The sequence below is a fragment of the Numenius arquata genome, chromosome 2 (genome assembly GCF_964106895.1).
Source record: "Numenius arquata chromosome 2, bNumArq3.hap1.1, whole genome shotgun sequence".
In the NCBI taxonomy this organism is placed as follows: Eukaryota; Metazoa; Chordata; class Aves; order Charadriiformes; family Scolopacidae; genus Numenius; species Numenius arquata.
Genome location: NC_133577.1, coordinates 5,980,285 through 6,001,753, shown reverse-complemented (window position 1 = coordinate 6,001,753; position 21,469 = coordinate 5,980,285). Strand labels below are relative to the sequence as shown.

General features: G+C 44.4%; 1 protein-coding gene across 1 annotated transcript in view; it reads right to left on the bottom strand.

The window, feature by feature from the left end:
• The window catches only part of ARFGEF3 (ARFGEF family member 3), an 87,791-nt gene extending 70,062 nt beyond the window's left edge, over positions 1 to 17,729 (bottom strand). Inside the window, exons 1-2 of the mRNA XM_074168180.1 lie at positions 17,645 to 17,729; positions 16,450 to 16,501 (exon numbers count right to left, since the gene is read on the bottom strand). Of these exons, the coding sequence (XP_074024281.1) occupies positions 16,450 to 16,501; positions 17,645 to 17,729 (137 nt within the window). The remainder of the gene's footprint in view (positions 1 to 16,449; positions 16,502 to 17,644) is intronic.
• Positions 17,730 to 21,469: the final 3,740 nt, after the last annotated feature.

Here is a 21,469-nt window from a genome sequence, read left to right as displayed (position 1 = left end):
CAAAGCATAAAGAAGGGATTCTCAAATCACTAGTGGTCCTCCAACTCAGCGTGATAAACATTAAACAGAAGGTAAGTGGCTGAAGTGTAATATTCAGGTTGCTGGAAAAGCGGTTTCATAATCCACTTTTTATCAGTCAAGTTTTGGTCTGGCCTCCTCTACAGTACAGTGTGCCCTGTCACGTTAGCTCCCTCCAACTAGAAATGGTGTAGACAAAAGCAAATGTACACTGATGAGTTTGGTTTACAGCTGAATTAGCACGTGCTAGCACTATGACTAAGCTGTATTCGATTACAGAATAACACCATTTTTTTTTTAATATTAAAACAAATCACTAATTAGGATAGTATTTTAGATACTTTTCACTCAGTGCTCAGATAATGGATTTTTTTCATTTATTTGGTGATCAAACAGCGCCTGGAGCTGTGACTTCTCTCTTTGCTCCTTATCAGGGAAGAGCTGCAGCATATGAGGAACACCCAGTAACCACAAGACCTTTCAGCAAATCCTGCTGGTCAACAGGAAACTCATTCCTGATCAGAGATACTCAGCCCGTGTCCAACTGCAGTCTCCCTGAAGGTTTGCAACACTTCATTAGGTCACGTATCATTAACAGCCACTTATTTGTACAGCCAGAGTCTATTTTTGCATTTGTATAGACATACTTGCTTATGGTAAACCATTCTGTGCCTGTCCTTAAGAGTCCTAGTTCTCCAGCTGTCAGCATTGCACCCCAAGAAGCCCTTTTGGAATTGCATTGATTTCTGCCCCATACAAGCGTATGCAACGTAAAAAGGAACAGAAAACAACTAGTTGAGTCTTTTCTTATCCAACTGGAAACCAAAAAAACCCTGGCTTGTTCCATTTGAAGTATTCTTCTATGTCAAGCATCAATGCATTCAAACACCCCAAACTCCTGTCTTGTCAAAGCAGAGTCAAAGACGTTTAATTTCTAAAAACACCAAAATGAAGAGTTTTTCCTCTATTGCTCCTGTGAGCTGCCTTTGACCTGAATTCACTTAGTTTCAGTTGACCCAATGATAAATAGTTTATTTGCCCAAAAGTATATAATAATAAAAATATTGACTAACACTTCTACAACTCTAAGGGTTCAAGTTCCAGTATGAATGAAAGATATGCAGTAGACTAGCGTGCATATTCTGCTCCTCTCACAAATCCTCCCTTCATAACTAGCCAAGGAGAAGTCTTAGGTTAGAGCAATAGTGATTACTGGAGTTTCAGACTTACTGTCAAAGTTACCTAAGGTCATGCTTTGCCACAGTCTGCCCAAAACCTACTAACGTCCCTCCAAAATTCAGTCTACAACCTGAACTTGCTTTTTAAAAAACCTAAATGGAGATTAGCAATACTGACCATCTCAGCCTTGGGGAACTTCTCTGGTAACTCCTTCAGCGGGTCCTGCTTGCAGAGGGGACTAAACGTCCACCCTGAAAAGTCAACTCTATTTTGGGTGTGTTCACTTGTTACTCCTTCCTCTCTACCTTGCCCTCAAAAAGCACAAATCACAAGCTATCCCAAGGGACACAAGTCTGCTATTTGCTCTTGGAAATGCAATCCCTTCCTTTAATGATAAATTAGAGACTTGAAAGTCAAAAGTATGGCTCAAGTTAAGCAATCTAGCAAGCTTCTGTACTTGGCAAAGACCTCTCGAGAACCTGCAGGTCTTTTCATATTTGCATCTTCTTCCCAGGCTATAGGAATTTGTAACAGGTCATTTGGCATAATAACACCAGAAGCCTTTTTTAAAAGAAACATGAATTTATGCAGATTTCTAAAGAACCTGAAGTAGACTACATGTGTATCTTAAAATAGGCTTCTAACTAAAAGCTAACCATTTGGTTCATTCAGGATATTCTGAGAAACAGGCAGGCACAAAGCCCAATCTTCTCAGAAGCTCCTTTCTTGAATGTTTCTGGAATCAATTTCACTAGAAGGACTTTTAAAACCTGCGAGTTTAGCAGCCAAACCAGCTTGAACTACAGAACATCTAGGAAGTATTTCCTCATAGAGTGTTGTATCATCCAGATCCACAGAAACTGCCAAAACAACTACCCCAGGGTTCAGACAGGAATCCTAGAATGGTTTGGGTTGGAAGGGGCCTTAAAGATCATCTGGTTCCAACCCCCCTGCCATGGGCAGGGACACCTCCCACCAGACCAGGTTGCTCAAAGCCCCATCCAGCCTGGCCTTGAACACCTCCAGGGATGGGGCAGCCACAACTTCTCTGGGCAACCTGTTCCAGTGCTTCACTACCCTCACAGGAAAGAATTTCTTTCTAGTATCTTATCAAAATCTCCCCTCTTCCAATTTAAAACCATTACCCCTCGTCCTACCGCTACACTCCCTCATAAAGAGTCCCTCCCCATCCCTAGCCAGTAGAGAGGCATCTACTGCCAGCTTTGCCTGGACCTGGGGACACAGGTAGCACACAGGTAAACTGCGATAGGACTTTCTAGTTTAGAGAGGTGCCACAGCAATACACCTCTAACCCACAAAGCACCTTCAAGTGCTAACTTTTACATTATGACTTCGACATACTCTCTCTTTTAAAAGAAGTTGTCACTATCACCCTTTGGGAGAGAATTCACGCTTGAAATTAGATCAACAGGTGCCAAAACAAGGTACCTGTGCATTAACTGGTACTCGATCAGCCAGACATACACACACACAAAAAAAAAAAAAGTCACAATAAAGTATAGTACTAACTGCAGGGATGCTAAAAACTGATGATTATTTAGATCTGCACCTCTTCAGGGCAGAACACCACATTTCTTTCAGACTTTCTACAGTTCAATGCACCAGTACAAACGTTGGGGGCATTATTCACACAGAGCAAACTTATTCTCATATTAAAGAGGACGAAGACTGGGAGGAGAGGGGAAAGGGAAGGCAGTCACAAGTCACTGGAGCGGATCCAGTTCAGTTTCATTGTAATGAAGACAGGTGGGAGCTCCTATGGGTTGTGCATAGCTGCCCTGCACATCAGCGTGTCGCCGACCATCTGTCATCACATACTGCCACGAGCAGAGAAGAACGAGAGCTGCTTCTTGAGACGTGTCCCAAAACGAAGAGCAAAAAATGACAAACAGGAGGATGGAAATTAGAACAGATTCAATTAGCTGAACTTCCCATCCTTGCTAAAAATGTTTAACTGAAAATCTAATTGAGGTTGCTGCAGCCTGTGTTCCCACTGTATTCTCAGAGAAAATGAATTGCCACTGTGTCATTTCCTGTTCTTGTTACACACTCAGTCAATTAAATCTTTAGCATTTCCATGCTACAGCTATAAAACACCTGCAGAGATACCTCACAACGTTTGATTAGCTCGAGCATCTTCCACACTTCAGTTCGGCTGCCTTTTAAATGCATCATCTCCTGGTCTGAGAACACAGAAGGACACGGCAGATAATCCTCAGGCAGAACGGGAAAGGGCGATGTAAATTAACACAGTCAGTCCTTACTAAGGTCTAGCACTTAAGAACTGGGTTCAATAAGGCTGCACGAGAGATAACAGGAGAGCCGGAGAGGGACTCTTTGTCAGGAGATGCAGTTAAGGACAAGGGGTAATGGTTTTAAATTGGAAGAGGAGAGATTTAGATTAGATTTAGAAGGAAATTCTTTCCTGTGAGAGTGGTGAGGCACCGGAACAGGTTGCCCAGAGAAGCTGTGGATGCCCCATCCCTGGAAGTGTTTAAGGCCAGGCTGGATGGGGCTTTGAGCAACCTGGTCTGGTGGGAGGTGTCCCTGGCCAGGGCAGTGGGGTTGGAACTCGATGATCCCTAAGGTCCCTGCCAACTCTAACCATTCTATGATTCTATGATAACGCAGACCAGAATTTGGTCTCAAGAGTGCAATGAAGAACGAGATTGAGGTTTCCTCTTATAGCCCTTTTATAATCCCACCCTGTTTTGAGTGGTCCCACACCACGGGATCTCATTCCTTACTCCCCTGTCTGCAGTGCTACGCTGTCAAGTGACAATTCATTCCGGTTTTGTACTGCTACACATGTAAGACATTTTACAGATGCGAAGTTCTCAGAATAATCTGGTGCACAGCAATGTACTTCAAAACACATTTAAGAATGTTTTTTCCATTTATACTACTGTACAGAAACTAATTTCAAACTGGAACTCCTAAGTTTCCATACCGATGCATGCAGGTATGGACATACATACAGTTTTAGGCACAAATACCAACTTAACCCTGAATGAGATGAGCCAACTCATGAGAGATCATGAAAGGAAAGGAGCACCTTTGACTTGGAGGAGGGGAAGCTACCAAAAGCTTCAGGATAAAGTATGCTGGGCATTGACAGATGAAACAAAGCAATGAAAACAGAAGCCAGAGGGAAGAAAGAAGTTGAGATGATGTAAAGAAGCAATGACAGTGAAGAAAAGGATATTGCTCAGATATATGCTGAAATCCACGCTAATTGTATTGTTTGCATACATCCACACAGCAGTGCTCTCAAAAGAAAGTAAGCAAAGAAAGTAATTGCAGAGACATGAAACAGCTTTCCTAATCATGCTTTTTCTCTGCAAATCCGGTAGAACACATAAATACTGAACAAATGAATATAACATGATGGCAGCACCCTCTCTTCAAAGCAGAGAGTGCCAACTACCTGCCTGTCCTGATCCAGAACAACAATTAAAGAAAAAAAAAGTTATATAAGAAGATGTATTCTAAGGACACTATAAACCAGTAGCCATTTGCATTAATGGGCACTCCATTAAAAAAAACAGCATTTGGTAAGTGTGGACCTTGTTACGTGCAAAACAGAGTAAGCAGAGAGCACCAAGGACAAAGACTCAGTCCCATTCCTACTGAGGCTACCTGGAGTTTTCCCACTAGACCTCCATGGTACCTGGACTAAGTCCCAGGCAACCTGCAAACAGGTCAGAGACAGAACCAAGCACGTAATCCAGGACCAGTACCTCCAGGAGCACAGGTTGTCCTTCTGGAGCTACCCCAACTCCACTTCATAAACTGCAGAATGAGTCATGAGACCGTAAATAGCCTTTATATTCCCCACGCTGGGTTACAACGACTTTTCTAGTCGCTCGAGTTTGCTGTGGCTCATCAACCTCCCTCTTTCCCTGCAGGTCTGTCACAAGGGATGCTAGGACAGGCCAGGCAAAACAGGCTGCCAAAAAGGTCAGAGCAAGACAAATTACTATGGTAACTAAAAGATCATAAAAATATTTCTGTCCTCGTTGTAGCGGGAAAAGCCTTTAGTGAGAGGAGAATAATGGATCATTAAGTCACTCTCGTGGTGAAAATGGTAATGAAGATAGGAAATTGCCCGATTTAACTCCTTGTTAGTGCCTGGAAGACAGGCTCATGGCCCGCCTTCACCTCCACCTCCACCTGACTTTGGGAAGGGGACACTGTAAATGAAGTATTCGTCACCACTGTAAGAGTTATTTCTCTTCATGCAAATGGTGATAACCACATTAATTTTCAGAAATGGGATTTAAAATAAAGAGACATTAAAAATAAGACATCTCTCTGCATTATCTTCCCCCTGAAAATTACAGGGGGGAAGCAAATTCAGAAATTCAGGGCCTTATCAACATGTAAATCTGCATTCCAGAGCATAATTCACAGCCCAGTCAAAGAACAGATACGAATTTGATTTGGGGCTGTTGTCATTTTCTGATATGCTGTTTGTTAGGCAGGATAACAGTCGTAGCCAGAGTCTGACATTTTTCAGTCAGAGCAACACTGACAGTTAAGAAAAGCTCCTCAGTTTTAGCTGCTTAAAATGAACAAAATTTCACAGCACGTAACTCCATCAGCCTCACTTACTCAAGCAGAAAAGTTGGCCCACCATGAGAAAATAAATGGTAAAGATGAATTCACAAAATTCTGTTACCCTTACATAAACCAAACAGAAGAAAATACTGTCCCTACACAAAAGGGAACGATTTTATCTGCATAAAACAAATTCCGACAGTGTATATATGAACACATGTACATATAAAAGTAGAAATACCTATAACTCTTCTTCTCCTATGCTAGCTTAGAGAACGTTGATAAAAGACTCCAACAAAAACTTTATGGTTCATAATGGAAGTACTTAAAACCTGGAAGAGGAACAAGAAATAAATACACCCTTTTCCAAGCAACAGCTCTTCAAGAAGAAAGGAGATTTTAAGTCTTTGCTCACATTCTAGAGAAATGATTAATTTTATCTACAGCAGAAATATGACTGTCCCACTTACAAAGAGTATTACATTTTCAGAGAGAAGTTTGGAACTTGCAGCATATAAATGTAGGGCAAGTTCTCATGCCTCCACAATGCAGGAAATCGGACCAGATGACCACAACAGAACCCTCCAGCGCTAAAACTTGTATCTCTATGCAAATACAAGTTTGTTGATAGCAGTTAAGAGATGTTTTCGAGCACCACGATAAAAGACAAAATCTGAAGTCTTCCAGTTAGAACCCTCCTTCTCAAGAAAAAAAAAGCCAACAATAAATAATCTTTATGATGCTGTACCACTACACAGATGATCACGCACTATTAGACAACTTTGGTGCTACAGCGCTACGTAAGAATGAACAAGCAGTCGGTCTTGCAGTGAAAAAAAACCCCAACAAAACCAGCTGAGAGACTGCTGTTGTACTACGTTGATATAAATTCCGACATGCTTCAGCAGAGCCAGGATTTTACCCCAGCTACTCACAAGCACAGACACACCTGTGTGTGTGTTTCCCATCTCCAGAGATTTGCCTCCCACATAACCAGTAAACAAGTAAAGGTGAGGTTCTACCTTTACTTATAACTTCATAATTTCTGGCTAAAAGCCAGGTCAGGTTGGATGGGGCTCTGAGCGACCTGATCTACTTGAGGATGTCCCTGCTCACTGCAGGGGAGCTAGACGACCTTTGAAGGTCCCTTCCAACCCAAACTATTCTATGATTTTTGTTTTTTCTCCTCACCACTTGCAGCTTCTTTTTAAACAAAAAAAATCTAATTCTTTTTCTCTCCGCACAGTACAAAACTCTTCACTTTTATCCAGTTACAATGGAAAGGCTTCTTTTCATACGACTTGAGGTTTAACTCTCCTTCTCTTTCTTGTATCTGATTCTCTCTCATCTCCAGAGAAAGCTGCTGACTCCAGCTTTCTCTTGAGAGTTCCCTCTGGGTCTTCCTTCCAGCTCAGCATTTCCTTTTTCCATCCTCTTTCCTTCATGTATTCCCCTCTTCCCTTGACTCTTTTTGCTTTTCAAACCAAGACACAAAGTAATCGCTTCACCCAACACTAAAATGTACCTGCCTCTGGAGGGAAGCATAAGGGTTTCTTATTAGAGGACACTTAATGACATAGGGAAAAGGAAGGGAGGAATAATAAATGTGTCTTCATACAGTTTGTTAGCTAGAACTTCAACAATTTTTCAACCCGGAATGTTGAATCAGAGTGCAATTTAATACTGCTTGGTATTAAAAGAGTGACACGGTAGCATTTCTAATTTTTGTTATTTACATACTTTCCAAGAGAACTGTATTTGCCGTAAGAGCAGAAGTATAGCTCTATTCACAGGAAAGCCAAACAGGAACGATTTAATCTTCCATCCAGCCTAATGCAGCCGAGACCACAGAATTCATGCAATCATAATTAAGTAGCTCAGCACAGTCACTCAGCTGGAGAGCGCTTCTAAGGTCATTTGCTTCTTTGGTACACTCGTTAATAACATCTTGATTTCAACACAAAGTTCCTAGATAGGCGCCTGATACTGTTGTCAAGATGAAACCGAAACAGAACAAAACACAAAACATAAGTACACAGTGTACCTTTGCTTGAGAGGAAAGGGAGAGAGACAACACAAGATTCCACATGATATTAAAGCCGACAAGGCCAAAATAATAATCAGGATGCTTCCAGTCTCCAAAGCTGTGGTGTAATCTCTCTGTGACACGTTATCATCACTCTCCCTAGAACATCCACCCCAGCAGATTTTTGCCCTTTGTGCACAAGGTATGACAGCCACTTACTAACTCTGCTCTTAAGGAATTTGATGACACGTGTAAACCTCACAAATGTTCATTATAAAGCAATTCGTATCATTTAGGTGATTTTATTGATTATCATTTGAGCATAGTATGAAGATATGGTGAGCAGCAGAGCATCCATCCTTAGTGTATACCTCCTGGACTCCAGTAGAGCACACGCTGGACTTCCTCAGCCTACAATTTCAAAAGCTTATCAAACTGTTCCATGAAACCTCTCTTCCCTGTATTTGGTAAGCCTGAAAGAGAAGCTGAGGATTTCAGGACAAGAGGTAATGGGCACAAACTTGTACATAAGAAGTTCTATCTAAACATGAGGAGGAACTTCTTTCCTGTGAGGGTGGCAGAGCCCTGGAACAGGCTGCCCAGAGAGGTGGGGGAGTCTCCTTCTCCGGAAACATTCAAAACCCACCTGGACACGTTCCTGTGCAACCTGCTCTAGGTGGACCTGCTTTGGCAGGGAGGTTGGACTAGATGATCTCCAGAGGTCCCTTCCAACCCCGTGTCATTCTGTGATTCTGTGATTGTTTCCAGTGAAATCATCTTTGCTCCAAAATTTTAGTACACTGAAAACATCAAATAAAGCATCTTATGAGAATTAAACTTCCATCAAAAGTTTTACAATGCTGGGACAGGGTAGGATTGAGGGGACAGAAGAGACACAGAGATACTATAGCATAGACATCTTGCAAACAACTTTATTTTCTCCCTTACAGCTGGATGGCCTAGAGTTACTTACAAAACAGGTTGATGGAGAAATGGGAGGATGAAGTGTATTTCTGGTCATTACTAGTTACATTTTGAAGGTTAATGCTGCAATCTGCAATTCCATTCAGCTTTCACAGCAGTGCAATGCTAAATCTTGACAGACCTAAGGGATGGTTGTTAAAAATATCCCCACATTTGCAATGCATTATGTAATTTTATACTCACTGCACCTTAGCATATTCAATTTCTTAAGCAAACAAACATTCAAAGAAACCAAAGGTAGTGTATTTCCTGCAGCTTTGTTACTTTTCATAGAATGTAAACAAAAGAACTGTGAGAAAAGACACTTATTATTCCCACTCACCCCTTCATTTTCCAAACAAAGAAAAGCCATGACTTGCACAGCATCACACCAAGAGCACAGCAGAATCAAGCCTCATTCAGTAGGAAAACAGTCCTCTCAGTTTCAGTGCCACTTCTCCTCTTCCATCCCCTGGTTTCCCTGCCCATCCAGATCTCATTCTCTAAGGCAATTATCAACAGCCTCCCAATGTTTTCACTTTCTTCTCCTTTGCAAGCACTAGAAATTATCAGGTGTTTAAAACAAACACACACACTGTTACCCCATTATCATCCTTCCACCCTTAGGGCAATGTATCAGTTGCATTGGTTGTTAGAAATTAGACAAACACTCAAAACCATGGCTGCTTTCCTCTTTTATTGGTGCTATTCCTGTACTGAATGAATTACATACATCCCACAGTAACTGTATAGAACCATAGAATGGTTAGAGTTGGAAGGGACCTTAAAGATCAAGTATGTTGGGGATTAACCCCAATAGGCAGCTCAGCCCTGCCCAGCCGCTCCGCACTCCCATCCTGCCAGCTCCTATGAAGAAAATCAACTCTAGCCCAGCCAAAACCAGTAAGTACACTGGGGGCTTTGGTCACAAATCTAGAATGGGCTTTCAGAAGAATCCATAAGAGGTATAAAGACCCAAAGCAGTGGTGAATATTAAGGTTCAAACAACCAAACCAACCAAATCCCACACAAATCCACAAATAAGAGTAATAGAAATAATTTTTCAGAAATCATGCACCTTTTCCCATGACAATACCAAACCTTCTTTGATACCTTCAAGAGCCATAATCCCTGTTTTTTACGGACTCCTAGATCTAGAGGCCTTCCAACACTTTTGCAATCTTGTCTTGACAGCAAGAGTTCAGACATGCATGATGGAAACTAACCCCACACACCCCTTTCTTCTCCAATGCTGCTGTCTTTTGGGGTCCCAGAACAGATGCAAAGTTCTGCTGAGATAAAAATACTTGCCCATCAGGCCAGTTACATATCCCAGATTAAACATGCGGATAGATCCAAATACAATATCAAGACAGTGACACTGCCTTTCTAAACACAAATCTTCTCCTCCCACCCACCCCCCAACATTAGAACTAGGAATGCAATATTTTAAATCAAGACCAGAGCGGAGGTTGGAATGAGATGATCTCTAAGGTCCCTTCCAACCCTAACCATTCTATGATGTACACCATTCAAAACACCAAATGAGCTACATAAATGGCCCCAGAAGTCTGGATCCAGCCTGTAAACTGCCAACAGAGGAGATGCAGCTCAGCAGTCACCACAGCCACCAGAATCTCTTCTTGGCCGGATACCTGCCAGGGAACTCAGCATCCACTTGCTGAATGCCAGATAGCAACCCCGTAATGGTTGAGCAGCATGAGTCACGTATCCAGCAGTCAGGTTCAGGAGGAAAGCACAGAAGTACTTAATGCCAGGTGGCTGAGGCAGTAAAGCAGGAAGCAAAGTGTTTTAAAAATGACAAAGACTAAAATAGAGAGAGATATGCTAAAAGAAGCCTCCCCAAAAAGACTCAGAGGCCATCATTCCTCCCTCCCTGCTCCTTTCTTCTGGTCAGGGGATCTGCTATATATATCAGCTTCCCTATCAACTCTCTCCCAGTAGAAATAAACTAACAGAAATTATGAAAAAAATAGATGGGAGAAGAATGAGATGATGAAATCACAAGTATTTCTTCACAATGGAGAAGCCAAGATGCATCCCAAGCCTCAAGATTCTTTAAGTGGATGACTTATCTGCAAAGCTAAGTGGATTGGAAGTCTCTGTGGCACTGGATGTTTGGTGATGATCACACCACACTTACTGCTTTTATTATTTGTTGAGTACATGTAAGCTAAAATCAGTGAGCATGGTGTTTTATTTAGGAGTTTGTAAGCTGCAGCTACTTCTGCAGAAGTACATCAGATGTAAAGCTAGACACGCAAAAACAAATGGCAGAGTAGAATTACCAATTTCACCCCCACATCCCCATGACTACGGGAAACAAAAATGCAAGGAGGATAGGTATTTCAGATTTCAGCTAAGTTTAAGTCTTACTTCTTTTCCTGACTGCTTGTCATTGTACTGTTTTCCTGAACTTCACAAATTGCTCTCAAAAACTAGCACAGCAGTGGGACACAAACAGGAGAGAGAACTGGATATAAACTGGTTATTACAGAGGACCCTGCTCACCACTGACTTCTGACTTTCCAGCTCAAATCCCCAGAAATATCGGCTATTTTTGAAAGGCCAATGTGAAATGCCACAGGGACGCAAGCTTTTGCAGTAATGAACATAAGAACCGCTACCAACACAAACAGGACTCGGAAACGCTCAGCAACTCTGAAAGCCAAGACACGTTATCTCTCCGATTTGGCACCCAGAATCCATGCCTCGAAGGCTTGAGCCTGTGCTTCCATTTGATTATAATGACTTTCTGCAACTTCTCGGTACAGGGATGCACAGTGTACAGATAAGCTGAAGAGATAAGTAAGCATTTGGAAAGCCTTCCTGGTTCATCTTTGAAGCAGGAATATAAATTACATCAGTTACTATGCCAGACTGCCCCACTCATCAACACGTCTCATGGCCATTACTTCAAAGTCAACAGGGGAAACTTTCAGCTGGCACGAACAGCAATTTATACTATCGAGAATCTCGCTTACGCATCTTCTGCACTCAGTCACGTTGCTCTGAGAGCAAAGAGACAACAGCCACACAAGCGCCACAGAACAGCTCAAACTCAAGTCTGCAGTGAGGCTTCTGCTACCCTGACAAAAGGGCAAAAACATATTTCGCCAATGTTATGGTCAGAAGAAAAGAAAAGGAGTGACAGGATAGTAGAAAGACCTGGAAGTTACACGAAATGCCTTAAAACTATGAGAAAGTCTCTTTAGGATAATAAAAAACTATTTCCTAATGAAGAATGGCAGGGATGTAGTAAGATATTCTGTACATAAGATTCCAGGTTCCAGTAAGGACAGAAACACCAAAACACAACAGCTAAAGTGTCCACCAAGCCACAGCCTCCCTCAAAAGGCCCAACCAACCTCCTCTTTACAGCACCAAGTCCGTGCTGACAGAAAGCCACTAAGTTTTATATAGCCTATAAGGCATGACTTAATTGCATAAAACATTCCAAAAAACTCTAGTATAACTGAGTTTTTTCAAAGCACTACGTGACTGGCAAGCGCTGTCTACTCTCCTGTTTTATTCTCTGGTACATACATAATCCTCAGGAGTATTAAACTGCTCTGATCAAACATTTTCTTTCAAGGCTCATTTTCTTGTGTCTGTTCAGTTACCTTTTATAGATCGCCTCTAAAATCACAATGGAGAAACTGGCCAGGAATTAGCCAAGAAGAGAGGCTTGCTCAATGTAGGTGGTTGGCCTCAAGGCAGAACTTGTCATTTTGAAAATACTGAAGTGAACGCGGCCCAACTTAGCAGCAAACAATTGTTTGCTGGCAGAAAACAGTAAGCTCTCTTAAGCTATTTTCCATGTGATCAATTCACCAATTAAACCACCACATCAATTCCTTCTATCTAATTCATTATTTATAAGTCGTCCATCCAGCCTCTTCAAGCACTTAGTATATATCTAATTTTCATAACAGCTGTTTGTCAGAGACAAACATCATACGAGGCAGGCAACGATGGAGCCGTTACCAATTACCAATGGGTTACGTGACTCTCCCTTCTCAGGAATTCACAGGACATCTGTGGCAAAGCCTTGAACTGACTTAAGGTCATCTTCATCCTGGTCCACTTTAATCTTCTTTACAATTCCATACCCTGGCTTAATAGTGTATTCACAATTTAAAGTACTGAAAAAGCACTCCCTATCTCAAGGCAGAGCTGGCCGGAATCTGTGGGGAAGGCTGAATTTGTTGGAGATTTGTTACTTCTTCAGAAAGTGAGACATTTAAATAATGACCCTCACTAGAATTAATATGCAAGGTTATTAACTGGGATTTGGATTCATAAGTTCAATTAAGATCAAAGGATGCTGAACAGCAAAATAGTCTCATTTAACCCCCTGAAGATATAACCAACAGATCTCTATCAAACTAATTAAAGAATGACATTCCAGGCTGAATGTCCAGTCACTGCACTCCCTTGGGGCACAAGTACCCCAGGTGGTCCCAAACACAGCAGGCACGTGCTGCCTAAACGGCTACCAGCCACATGCTGGACACAGCTCACACAGAAACGCTACAGCTGAACCCCCTAACTAATTGCACCGGCTTCAGGAAACTATCACGTGGCCTGCCTGGTGTTCAGGAAGCCCAACACGAGAGTGGAAGCTATGGATAGGTCAGGAGCAAGCCAGAATGGAGGAGTAACCTACCCCAACAGTATGGACATAAGCAGTAGCTGATATAACCTGTAAAAAACTCTGAACTCAACTAGTCGTAGTCTGAGGAAAGGCAAAGAGATAACTTGTCCTCCCCATTCTCATGCAAGGATCGCTGTCTTAAAAGAAAACATTATGAAGAACCTCTACACATCTATAAATGTGGTTTCAAAAACAGCAAATGGCCTTTTACTTTTTAAGGGGGAAAAGGGGGAATTTGCAGTTTACGCTTTCTCCTTCTCATAAGCAGACCTCATCCTTCAGTTCCAGAAGGAAAAGGACTTAAGTAAGGGCATGGCCACCCTGTTAAACAGCAGTAACACCAGCACAACTTGCTAGTGGAAGCCAGATGTTGCCTTGTGGAGAAATAAAAACAATACTGATTGGGTTACTTACTAGATTTGCTATTTCTGAAATTGAGAGACAGTATCTATCTCAACCGGACTTGGCAGATCATGAATCTGTCCCCCGTTCTTATGCAGTATAGATGTGCCCTACTTCATTAACTTACCCAAATATACTGTAGAGAAGTGCTGATATGCTTTCCTTGTATTCAGCATATTCTAAGGACGTACCAAACTTCCCTACTAAACAAGTTGGGACATTTTCCTCGCTGTGAAGTACTCTAAATACTCATTCAGCTGCTGCTTCTAGAAGAAAGCTCACAAATATGTATTCTTCTGCTGAACTATTTGGCACACTGCCTTTAACACTTTCAGTATGTTACCATTATGGATCTCAGATCCCACTTGTGGACTAGGGAGTGAAAATACGATACATACCTTCACTCTAACCCTAGTATCATGGAATATCCCAACCCATATTTCCAGTCTCAGCCACTACACCCAAAAATATTACAGGAGAAAGGGTGAATGGCAGATTCAAAGTGGATGAGCAGCCAGGGGCTGATCTGTGTTACAGCAGATGATGCAATCTGCACCTGATCAAGATGAAAGCAGGAAAGGGACATAGTTGGGATTCTCCATCCTGCACCCTTGGCTGTATTTCTGGTTACTGCCATTGCTCTGTTTTCAAGGCTATTCTTTTACACTGTTAGGAACCAAGCCATCAGTGCTGTTCTTTAACAAATACTAAGCAAAGATGAACTTTTATCTAATTTTCACATCATGCAGGCGAACTCTAGCCCAAGATGTGGCCCAGTGTGCTGATCTGGAGTCTGGCAGTAGCTTGTTATCAGAGAAGGAAGAATAAGCTCAGAGTACTTCTGACAGCAACATCTCCCACACCGTCTGAGGTTGTGTGGCAGAACCACACCAAGAACCCCACAACCAAAGCTTTTATTCAAATTCTCTAGGGCAAAACGTCCAGTAATATTCAGTACATTGTTACTGACAAGTCTAACGTTAAGAGCTTACTTCATCATAGCTACACCTGTGAAGGTATTAGCTTTCTTTAAAAAGATTAGGATTTACAGTGGAAAAACAAACCCAACTAAAATACAACATTAAGAACACTGGAGGAAGAAGAGAAAGAGGCAGGCATATCTGTAAAGAGGCAGCAGGCAAGTGAAAAGGCAAGAAACGTGGGAACAGCTAACTAACAAATTCACAGGGAATGAGAATAGAACTTAAAAACAGAGAGACCATACACTGTAAAGATGAAGGGTGATAAATGGGAAGATAAAGAGCCAAGTTTTCTCCAACCACAGTGCCAAGTACATAACCTAATTCTAACGGAGCTACTGGGAATTACTCATCCAGCCGTTCTCAGCTGCCGAACCTGTGTTGGAAATGCATGTGTCTGGCACTGGTCATGTCAGACCTGAGCTACATCCACTCCCCACTGACTTGAGGCCCCTTATGGACTGCAGCTGACAGGGCTTCAGAGCAGCAAAAGAACTGCTCTTCTTCCTTCCCTATTTGGCGACTGCTCTGGAATAACTAGCTCTTCAATCCCTGATTTCCCTTGCATAAAGCTGCACCAAGTGTATATGAAAGGAGCAGTGAGAAGTAATGAGGTAAAAAAAATAAAATACTCCCACTAGAGTAATACTGTGGTAAAAAAAGCGTCATCTCTGTCAGCAGCTAATAGATATCTAGGAAGACTACAGGAGAGGCCAAATTTATAGCAACACTCCTCCATACTCTCTTATAAACTCAGTGATCTCTGACTAAAGCACTTCTGAACAAGAAGGGGGTACCTTTGCATCTGACAGACTTCAATCAATTTCTTCCACGGATTTGTTGAGGTGCTTTTTGAACCCATGCAAACATTTCGCACCCATTACACTCTCAAATAAGGCAAGCCTAACCACTTCACAACTATAAGCTGTGGGAAATAGCGTCCTCCTGTTTTGAACACTGCACTTGCTAGTTTCTTTTGATGCTCCCTAATGGTTCTGTCAGAAGGGACAGTAAATAATTTTGCATATTTACATTCTCCATAGCAATCAGAATCTCCAAAACTAGAGCTATTTAGCTCTACAAATGAGGGCAGTGCCACCTCCCCCATTTTATAGGTGTACAAATGGAGGCAGGAAGAAGGGAGAAGGCTTACTCTCACAGAAGAAGTAGGCACAGAAACTGTATTATTTTAGTTCCTACCCAGTGTCCTAGCTATATGATGATATAACCCTTCAGTTTCTAGAATATTTCTTTCCAGTAAACAGAAACTGATCTAGATTTAAAAGAAAAACAAACACACTGAGAAGCATCATCACTTATACTGAAGGCTGTAATTCTGAAAGAAAACTCTTCAGACCGTAAGATAGCCCTCCTTTCTAACCAAGCATCACCATTATACACAGTCATACCCATTTTAACAGGTTTCCTTACATTTCATTCATGGCTGGAGGCCAAGGGCTCATCAGCAAATTATCCACTATTACCGGCCCTGATATACATATCTGCAGACTAAAGAAATCACATAGATTTGGCCCTCTCCTCTGTCCACTTCTAATTGAAATTTTTACTTCAATTTTACAAATACTCACAGCCCCACAGGATTCAACATTAAAAGCTCTTACCTTAGCTGATACGGAGGTATCTTAACAGTAGCATCAGGAGAATCCAACGTTTCTGTATAACAAAAGGAAACAACAGGGCTTTTAAAAGAAACTTTTGAGTTCAACCATAGAAATACATCTGGCTACAATCTCTGAACCAGAGATCCTGAAGTTTATACCTACTCCAGCTGACAGAACAACAGTCACTGCTGCTCTGAGTCTTCAAAGATTTGTATGAATCTATCAGAGCATTGGGCACCCAGTGAGAAGGCATCTAAGTACCATCTTCTCAGTGAACTCCCTTTCACATATCAGCACTGGGGCAGCACAGATGCTAAAACATACACTAAAACTGCAATAGAATAGAGGATATTAGCATGGCTGCTGTGCAAGGATAACACACAATTAGCGGAACATCAAGCTGAAAAGGCCAGCAATAAGACAGCAACAGGTATGAACTACCACAGATTGCTGTAACTATGGATGGATGGGAAATAAAAATTCAAAGCCATTTTAAGTATCACAGTTAAGCTGATGTAAATTAGGGGTCTTGCTGACTAGTGCTCCAGGTAGTTAGCATCAAAACCACTTCAAGTCACAGCCAATCTCTGAAAATGGATGGACGCTGAAATGCAGCTAAGCTCGTATTCCCTGAAAAGAACAACTCATTTTATTGATGATTATTTCCATTATACAGTATGAATAAAAGAGCTCATGGAATCCAGTCCAAAAAAAAAATAAATAACAATCCAGCTTTTAAAATAAATGCCGACAGCAGTGAAAACTGTACTGAAGATTTTTTTTATGATGATTTCAGAAGCGGGGGTGTCTTTTAGAGAAAAGACACCCCCCAGCATACACAGAAACTGATAGCTACCGACACACCTCTCTGCCTCGCAAGACCCACGAAGTAGATGCAGGAGGCGGGGGAGAGGGATGCTCTCCGGTAGCACCAGCCTGTGCCCACAGCGGCGCGGAGCTCCCGGGCGTTTCGAACGGCCCGAGGGCGCTCCGGTCCCTCCTCGCCCGCGGGAGGCTCAGCGCCCAACAAGTTTGCTGAGGTCTCCCTGTTCCCACCGCCACCAAACCTCCCCGTCGGAGGCTCCCGCTCCGCATCGCTACGGTCACGGACGGGCCGTGCCCCGTTCCGTTCCGCTCCGCTCCCCCGCGGGGTCAGCCCGGCGCCGCTGCCCGCGCCCCCCCCCTTGCCCCTTACCGATGGCCCAGGTGCAGCTCTCCTTGATGGCCCTGTGCTTGCTCCCCGACGCCTCCTTCTGCAGCTTTCGCAGGATTTCTTCCATCTTGCCTCCCCCGGGATGCTGGCGTAGCCGCGGGGGCAGAGGAGCAGGCGGCGAGGAAGCGGAGGAGTAAGAACAGGAGAAGGAGGAGGAAGAAGAAGAGGAGGAGGAGGAGGAGGAGGAGGAGGAGGAGGGCGGTGCAGGTGGCAGAACGGTGCCGGGGCTGCCCCCGCCGCGGCCGTGCCTACGCGGGGACGGTGCGCTGCACCCCGCTGCCGCCCCGCCGCCGCTGATGAATCACACCGAGCTCCATGGCGGGGACACGTCAGTTGTTGCCGCTGCGGAGTCCCTCCTCCTCCTCCTCCTCCTCTCCCACCCTGGGCAGGCCCCGGTGGCGCAGCCGGGCGGGGGCCGGGCCTGGCCCCGCCCGCCGCGGGCACAGTCCGGCGGCTGCGGCCTCCCGCCGCCGCGGGAGTCCCTTCCCGGCGGCAGCGGCTGCCGCTGGCCTTAGAGAGCCAGCGGAGCGGGGGAAACGATGCCGCCGGACCTGGCCCCCGCGGCGGCAGCGGCCCCGGCCCCCGGGGGAGGAACACGGCGCGGGCAGGCGGCGGGCGGGCTGCGGCCTGGCCCGTTGCCATAGCGACCGACGGCCTGGCCGGCGGGCGGGGGGCGCCGGCAGCCCCTACCTGCCCCTAAGAAGCGGGAGGGTGGGCTTGGTGTCTGCCTGCGGTTTAGGCTCCGCGGCTCCAGCCGGTGAACTGGGCGGCGTGCCCGCGTCCGGGGCTAGCAGCCGCTTTCTGGGCTTTGCAGGCCTGAGGCGGGGGCCGGCACCTGGGCCCGCCCGGCCGCCCCGCCGCTGAGTGGCCTGGGCCTGCAGGGCTGGATTCCTGTGCCCCAGCCCCGCCAGCCCGGCCCTTCTCTTCCCGCAGCGTCCTCCGGAGCCACACGGCCGGGGGGTGGGGGTGGGGGGTGCGGGGAGTCATGACCTGTGCCTTGAGAAGCACTTGCACCCCTGTGTCGCCCTGACAAGGCAGCCCCTGGGAAGGAAGAGCAGCCACTCCGCTAGCTCAGAGCTTCCTCCTCACTCCCCAAACGCTTTCTACCAAGCAAAACCTCTGCCTTCCTCAGTTTGTTGTGCCCCTGCCTTATCTCTTGGATAGGCTGCTTGCCCTTTTTGTGACTGCATCAGTTAATGCTAATTGAATGTTTTAATGCCGTTGTCTTGCTGCGGGATGTCTCTTAAAAGATACAGGAGGACAAACAGGATAGGAAAAGAAAAAGACAGCAGATACGAAAGGCAGTCCAGGTAGCAGCTGGCAGTATTAGCGGTTATGTCTCCTACTGCTAATTGGAAGAGTACCAATTGTGAATTACCAGACAGAATATTGGCACCTGGTGAATCAGCCATAGCATTTCCCATAGGATATTGGGCTTTCAAAGGCTGTCCTTTATCCAAATACTCACAAGGGCTGATCCTGCTTGTGTTCGGAAGTCTAATGAATGGATAATCCATAGTTGCATTTTAAGGCCAGAGTGTAAAACTTGTGTCTGAAGAAAAGGATTTAGAATGATGCCAGAAAGGTTTGGAGCTGGATAGGGAATGCCTAAAGCTATAATACTAAGGATTAAAAAATAAAAGCTCAAAAAGAAAGACCATTAAACTTCAGATTCCAGGATGTAAACCAGCCTCTAAGAAACTGGAGGTAGTTTCCCAAAGTTTCTTACCACTGACCATGCTCTGCCACATCCCTTGGAATGGGCAACTGGTAAGAGCTAGCAGCCCCGGTTGTCAGTGAACCATGATGCTGTAAGTCAAGGCTCAGATTGAAGCGTGATGATGAATTGTTCCCCCCCTGTGTGCTTCCTCTGTATTCTGCGATGTGCTTAGTGGAAATGAGCATGGGGGTCGGCTCCTGACTTTGATTTTTATTTTTTTTCTCCTGAGAGGAAAACAACAAAGTGGACTGTGATGGTGTTTGAGGTGTTTTTAATGTAGAAACGATGGACCTGTGGAATGCTAAAAGATAAATATGTATCTCTTCATAGTAAATAATTCATTGCTTATTTTCGGGAAGCCACTGATGAGACTGAATTAATTTTGAATTTTGGGTTATTTTCTGGCTATGTGCATCATCAACTCACTAGTTAATTTCTCTGTGGTCCCTACAGGAAGCCATTTGCAGCTGAAATCTTCACCAGAGCTACAGTGTGTTCATAGATGCTGATGTCACTGAGCCAAGATCTGCGTTTATTTGTGTTGCACTCACTGTCCAATGTCTTCCAGCAAAATGGATTCTGTGCTGCTGAACGCTTTTTCCCAGTAGTTTTGTCAGCAGATGGAGAGAAACAAAGGTCATGTTCAGGCTCCCTAGAGGACCTTAAGGTCTGCCTATAAGGTTATGCAGATGGAAAAACAAGTAAGCCATGATGAATCTTCCCGAGCAAATGTATGTCAGAGCACCACGAGTCAGCTTGCTGATGCTTTTCATGTGAGGCCCTCCATTTCCAAGCGAACAGGAGTCCATCAGTCCTTGTCTCTGTTGTCTATAGTAAGCACATACCTACACAGTAACCATGTCTCCTGCTGGAAATGAGTCACTGAATGTGCTTTGCACGGGGAGGAGGCCACATCTAATCATGTGCTTTGGGCTCCCCTTCACGGCAAGTGGCCTAGAATGTCACAAGAGCTGGAAATCCAGGTACAGGGTAGGGATGATGGTGAAGAAACCTCCTATCTTCTGAAGAGACAGAAAGCTTAGTGGTCGCTCTTTCTGTGGTCGCTCTTACAGCTCATAAGTTCTCCTTGCCGTGTCCCGGCTGTTGAAAGCCGGCAGCCCTCTACAGTGGTAGAGGCTATCTAGGACCTCTAGTAGGAGGTGTCCCTGCCCATGGCAGGGCGGGGTTGGAACTCAATGCTCTTTAAGGTCCCTTCCAACCCAAACCATTCTATGATTCTAGGACTCAGCTCTGATGATCCCGTGCACACTTCAAGCCTTGTCCCACTGGAAGTCAGAAGGATCCTTTGCAGATCTGGTGTCTGCAGGGTGCAGTGGTTATATACATCACTGAGATCCAGTGGCAGATACACAGCGTGCTGTTGCGACTCTCACCTGGCAGCGCTACTGATCTTTTGCATTACGTGAATGCAGATTAAATCCCAGGATACAGCCACAGCTCTGAACACAGCCGAGAAGTGTGTAAGCAAAGACAAACAACTCAAGATACCCAGAGAGACGGAATTCTGTTAGTACTATTAGTTCTCTCTCTAGGCTGGTAAGCAGAGTTAAGGAGCAGCATATGCTTGCCATGCTGCTACAGCTCTGCTCCTTCCAGTACCCAAGGAAGGCAATGTGGTACTGGTTTAAATCTCTTCCCATAGCATATAGCCATGTTGCCCGTGCACGCACCTGCCCTGTCACTCTAGTCTTTCAGATTCCAAAAATGTATCACAGAATCACAGAATGATATGGGGTTGGAAGGGACCTCTGGAGATCATCTACTCCAACTCCCCTGCCAAAGCAGGGTCACCCAGAGCAGGTTGCACAGGAATGTGTCCAGGCGGGTTTTGAATATCTCCAGAGACGGAGACTCCACCACCTCTTTGGGCAGCCTGTTCAAGTGCTCTGCCACCCTCAAAGTAAGGAAGTTCCTCCTCATGTTTAGGTGGAACTTCTTATTGTTCAATTTTGTGCCCATTTCCCCTTGTCCTGTCACTGGGCACCACTGAAAAAAGACTGGCCCCATCCTCCTGACACCCACCCTTTAAGTATTTATAGGTGTTGATCAGATCCCCCCTCAGCCTT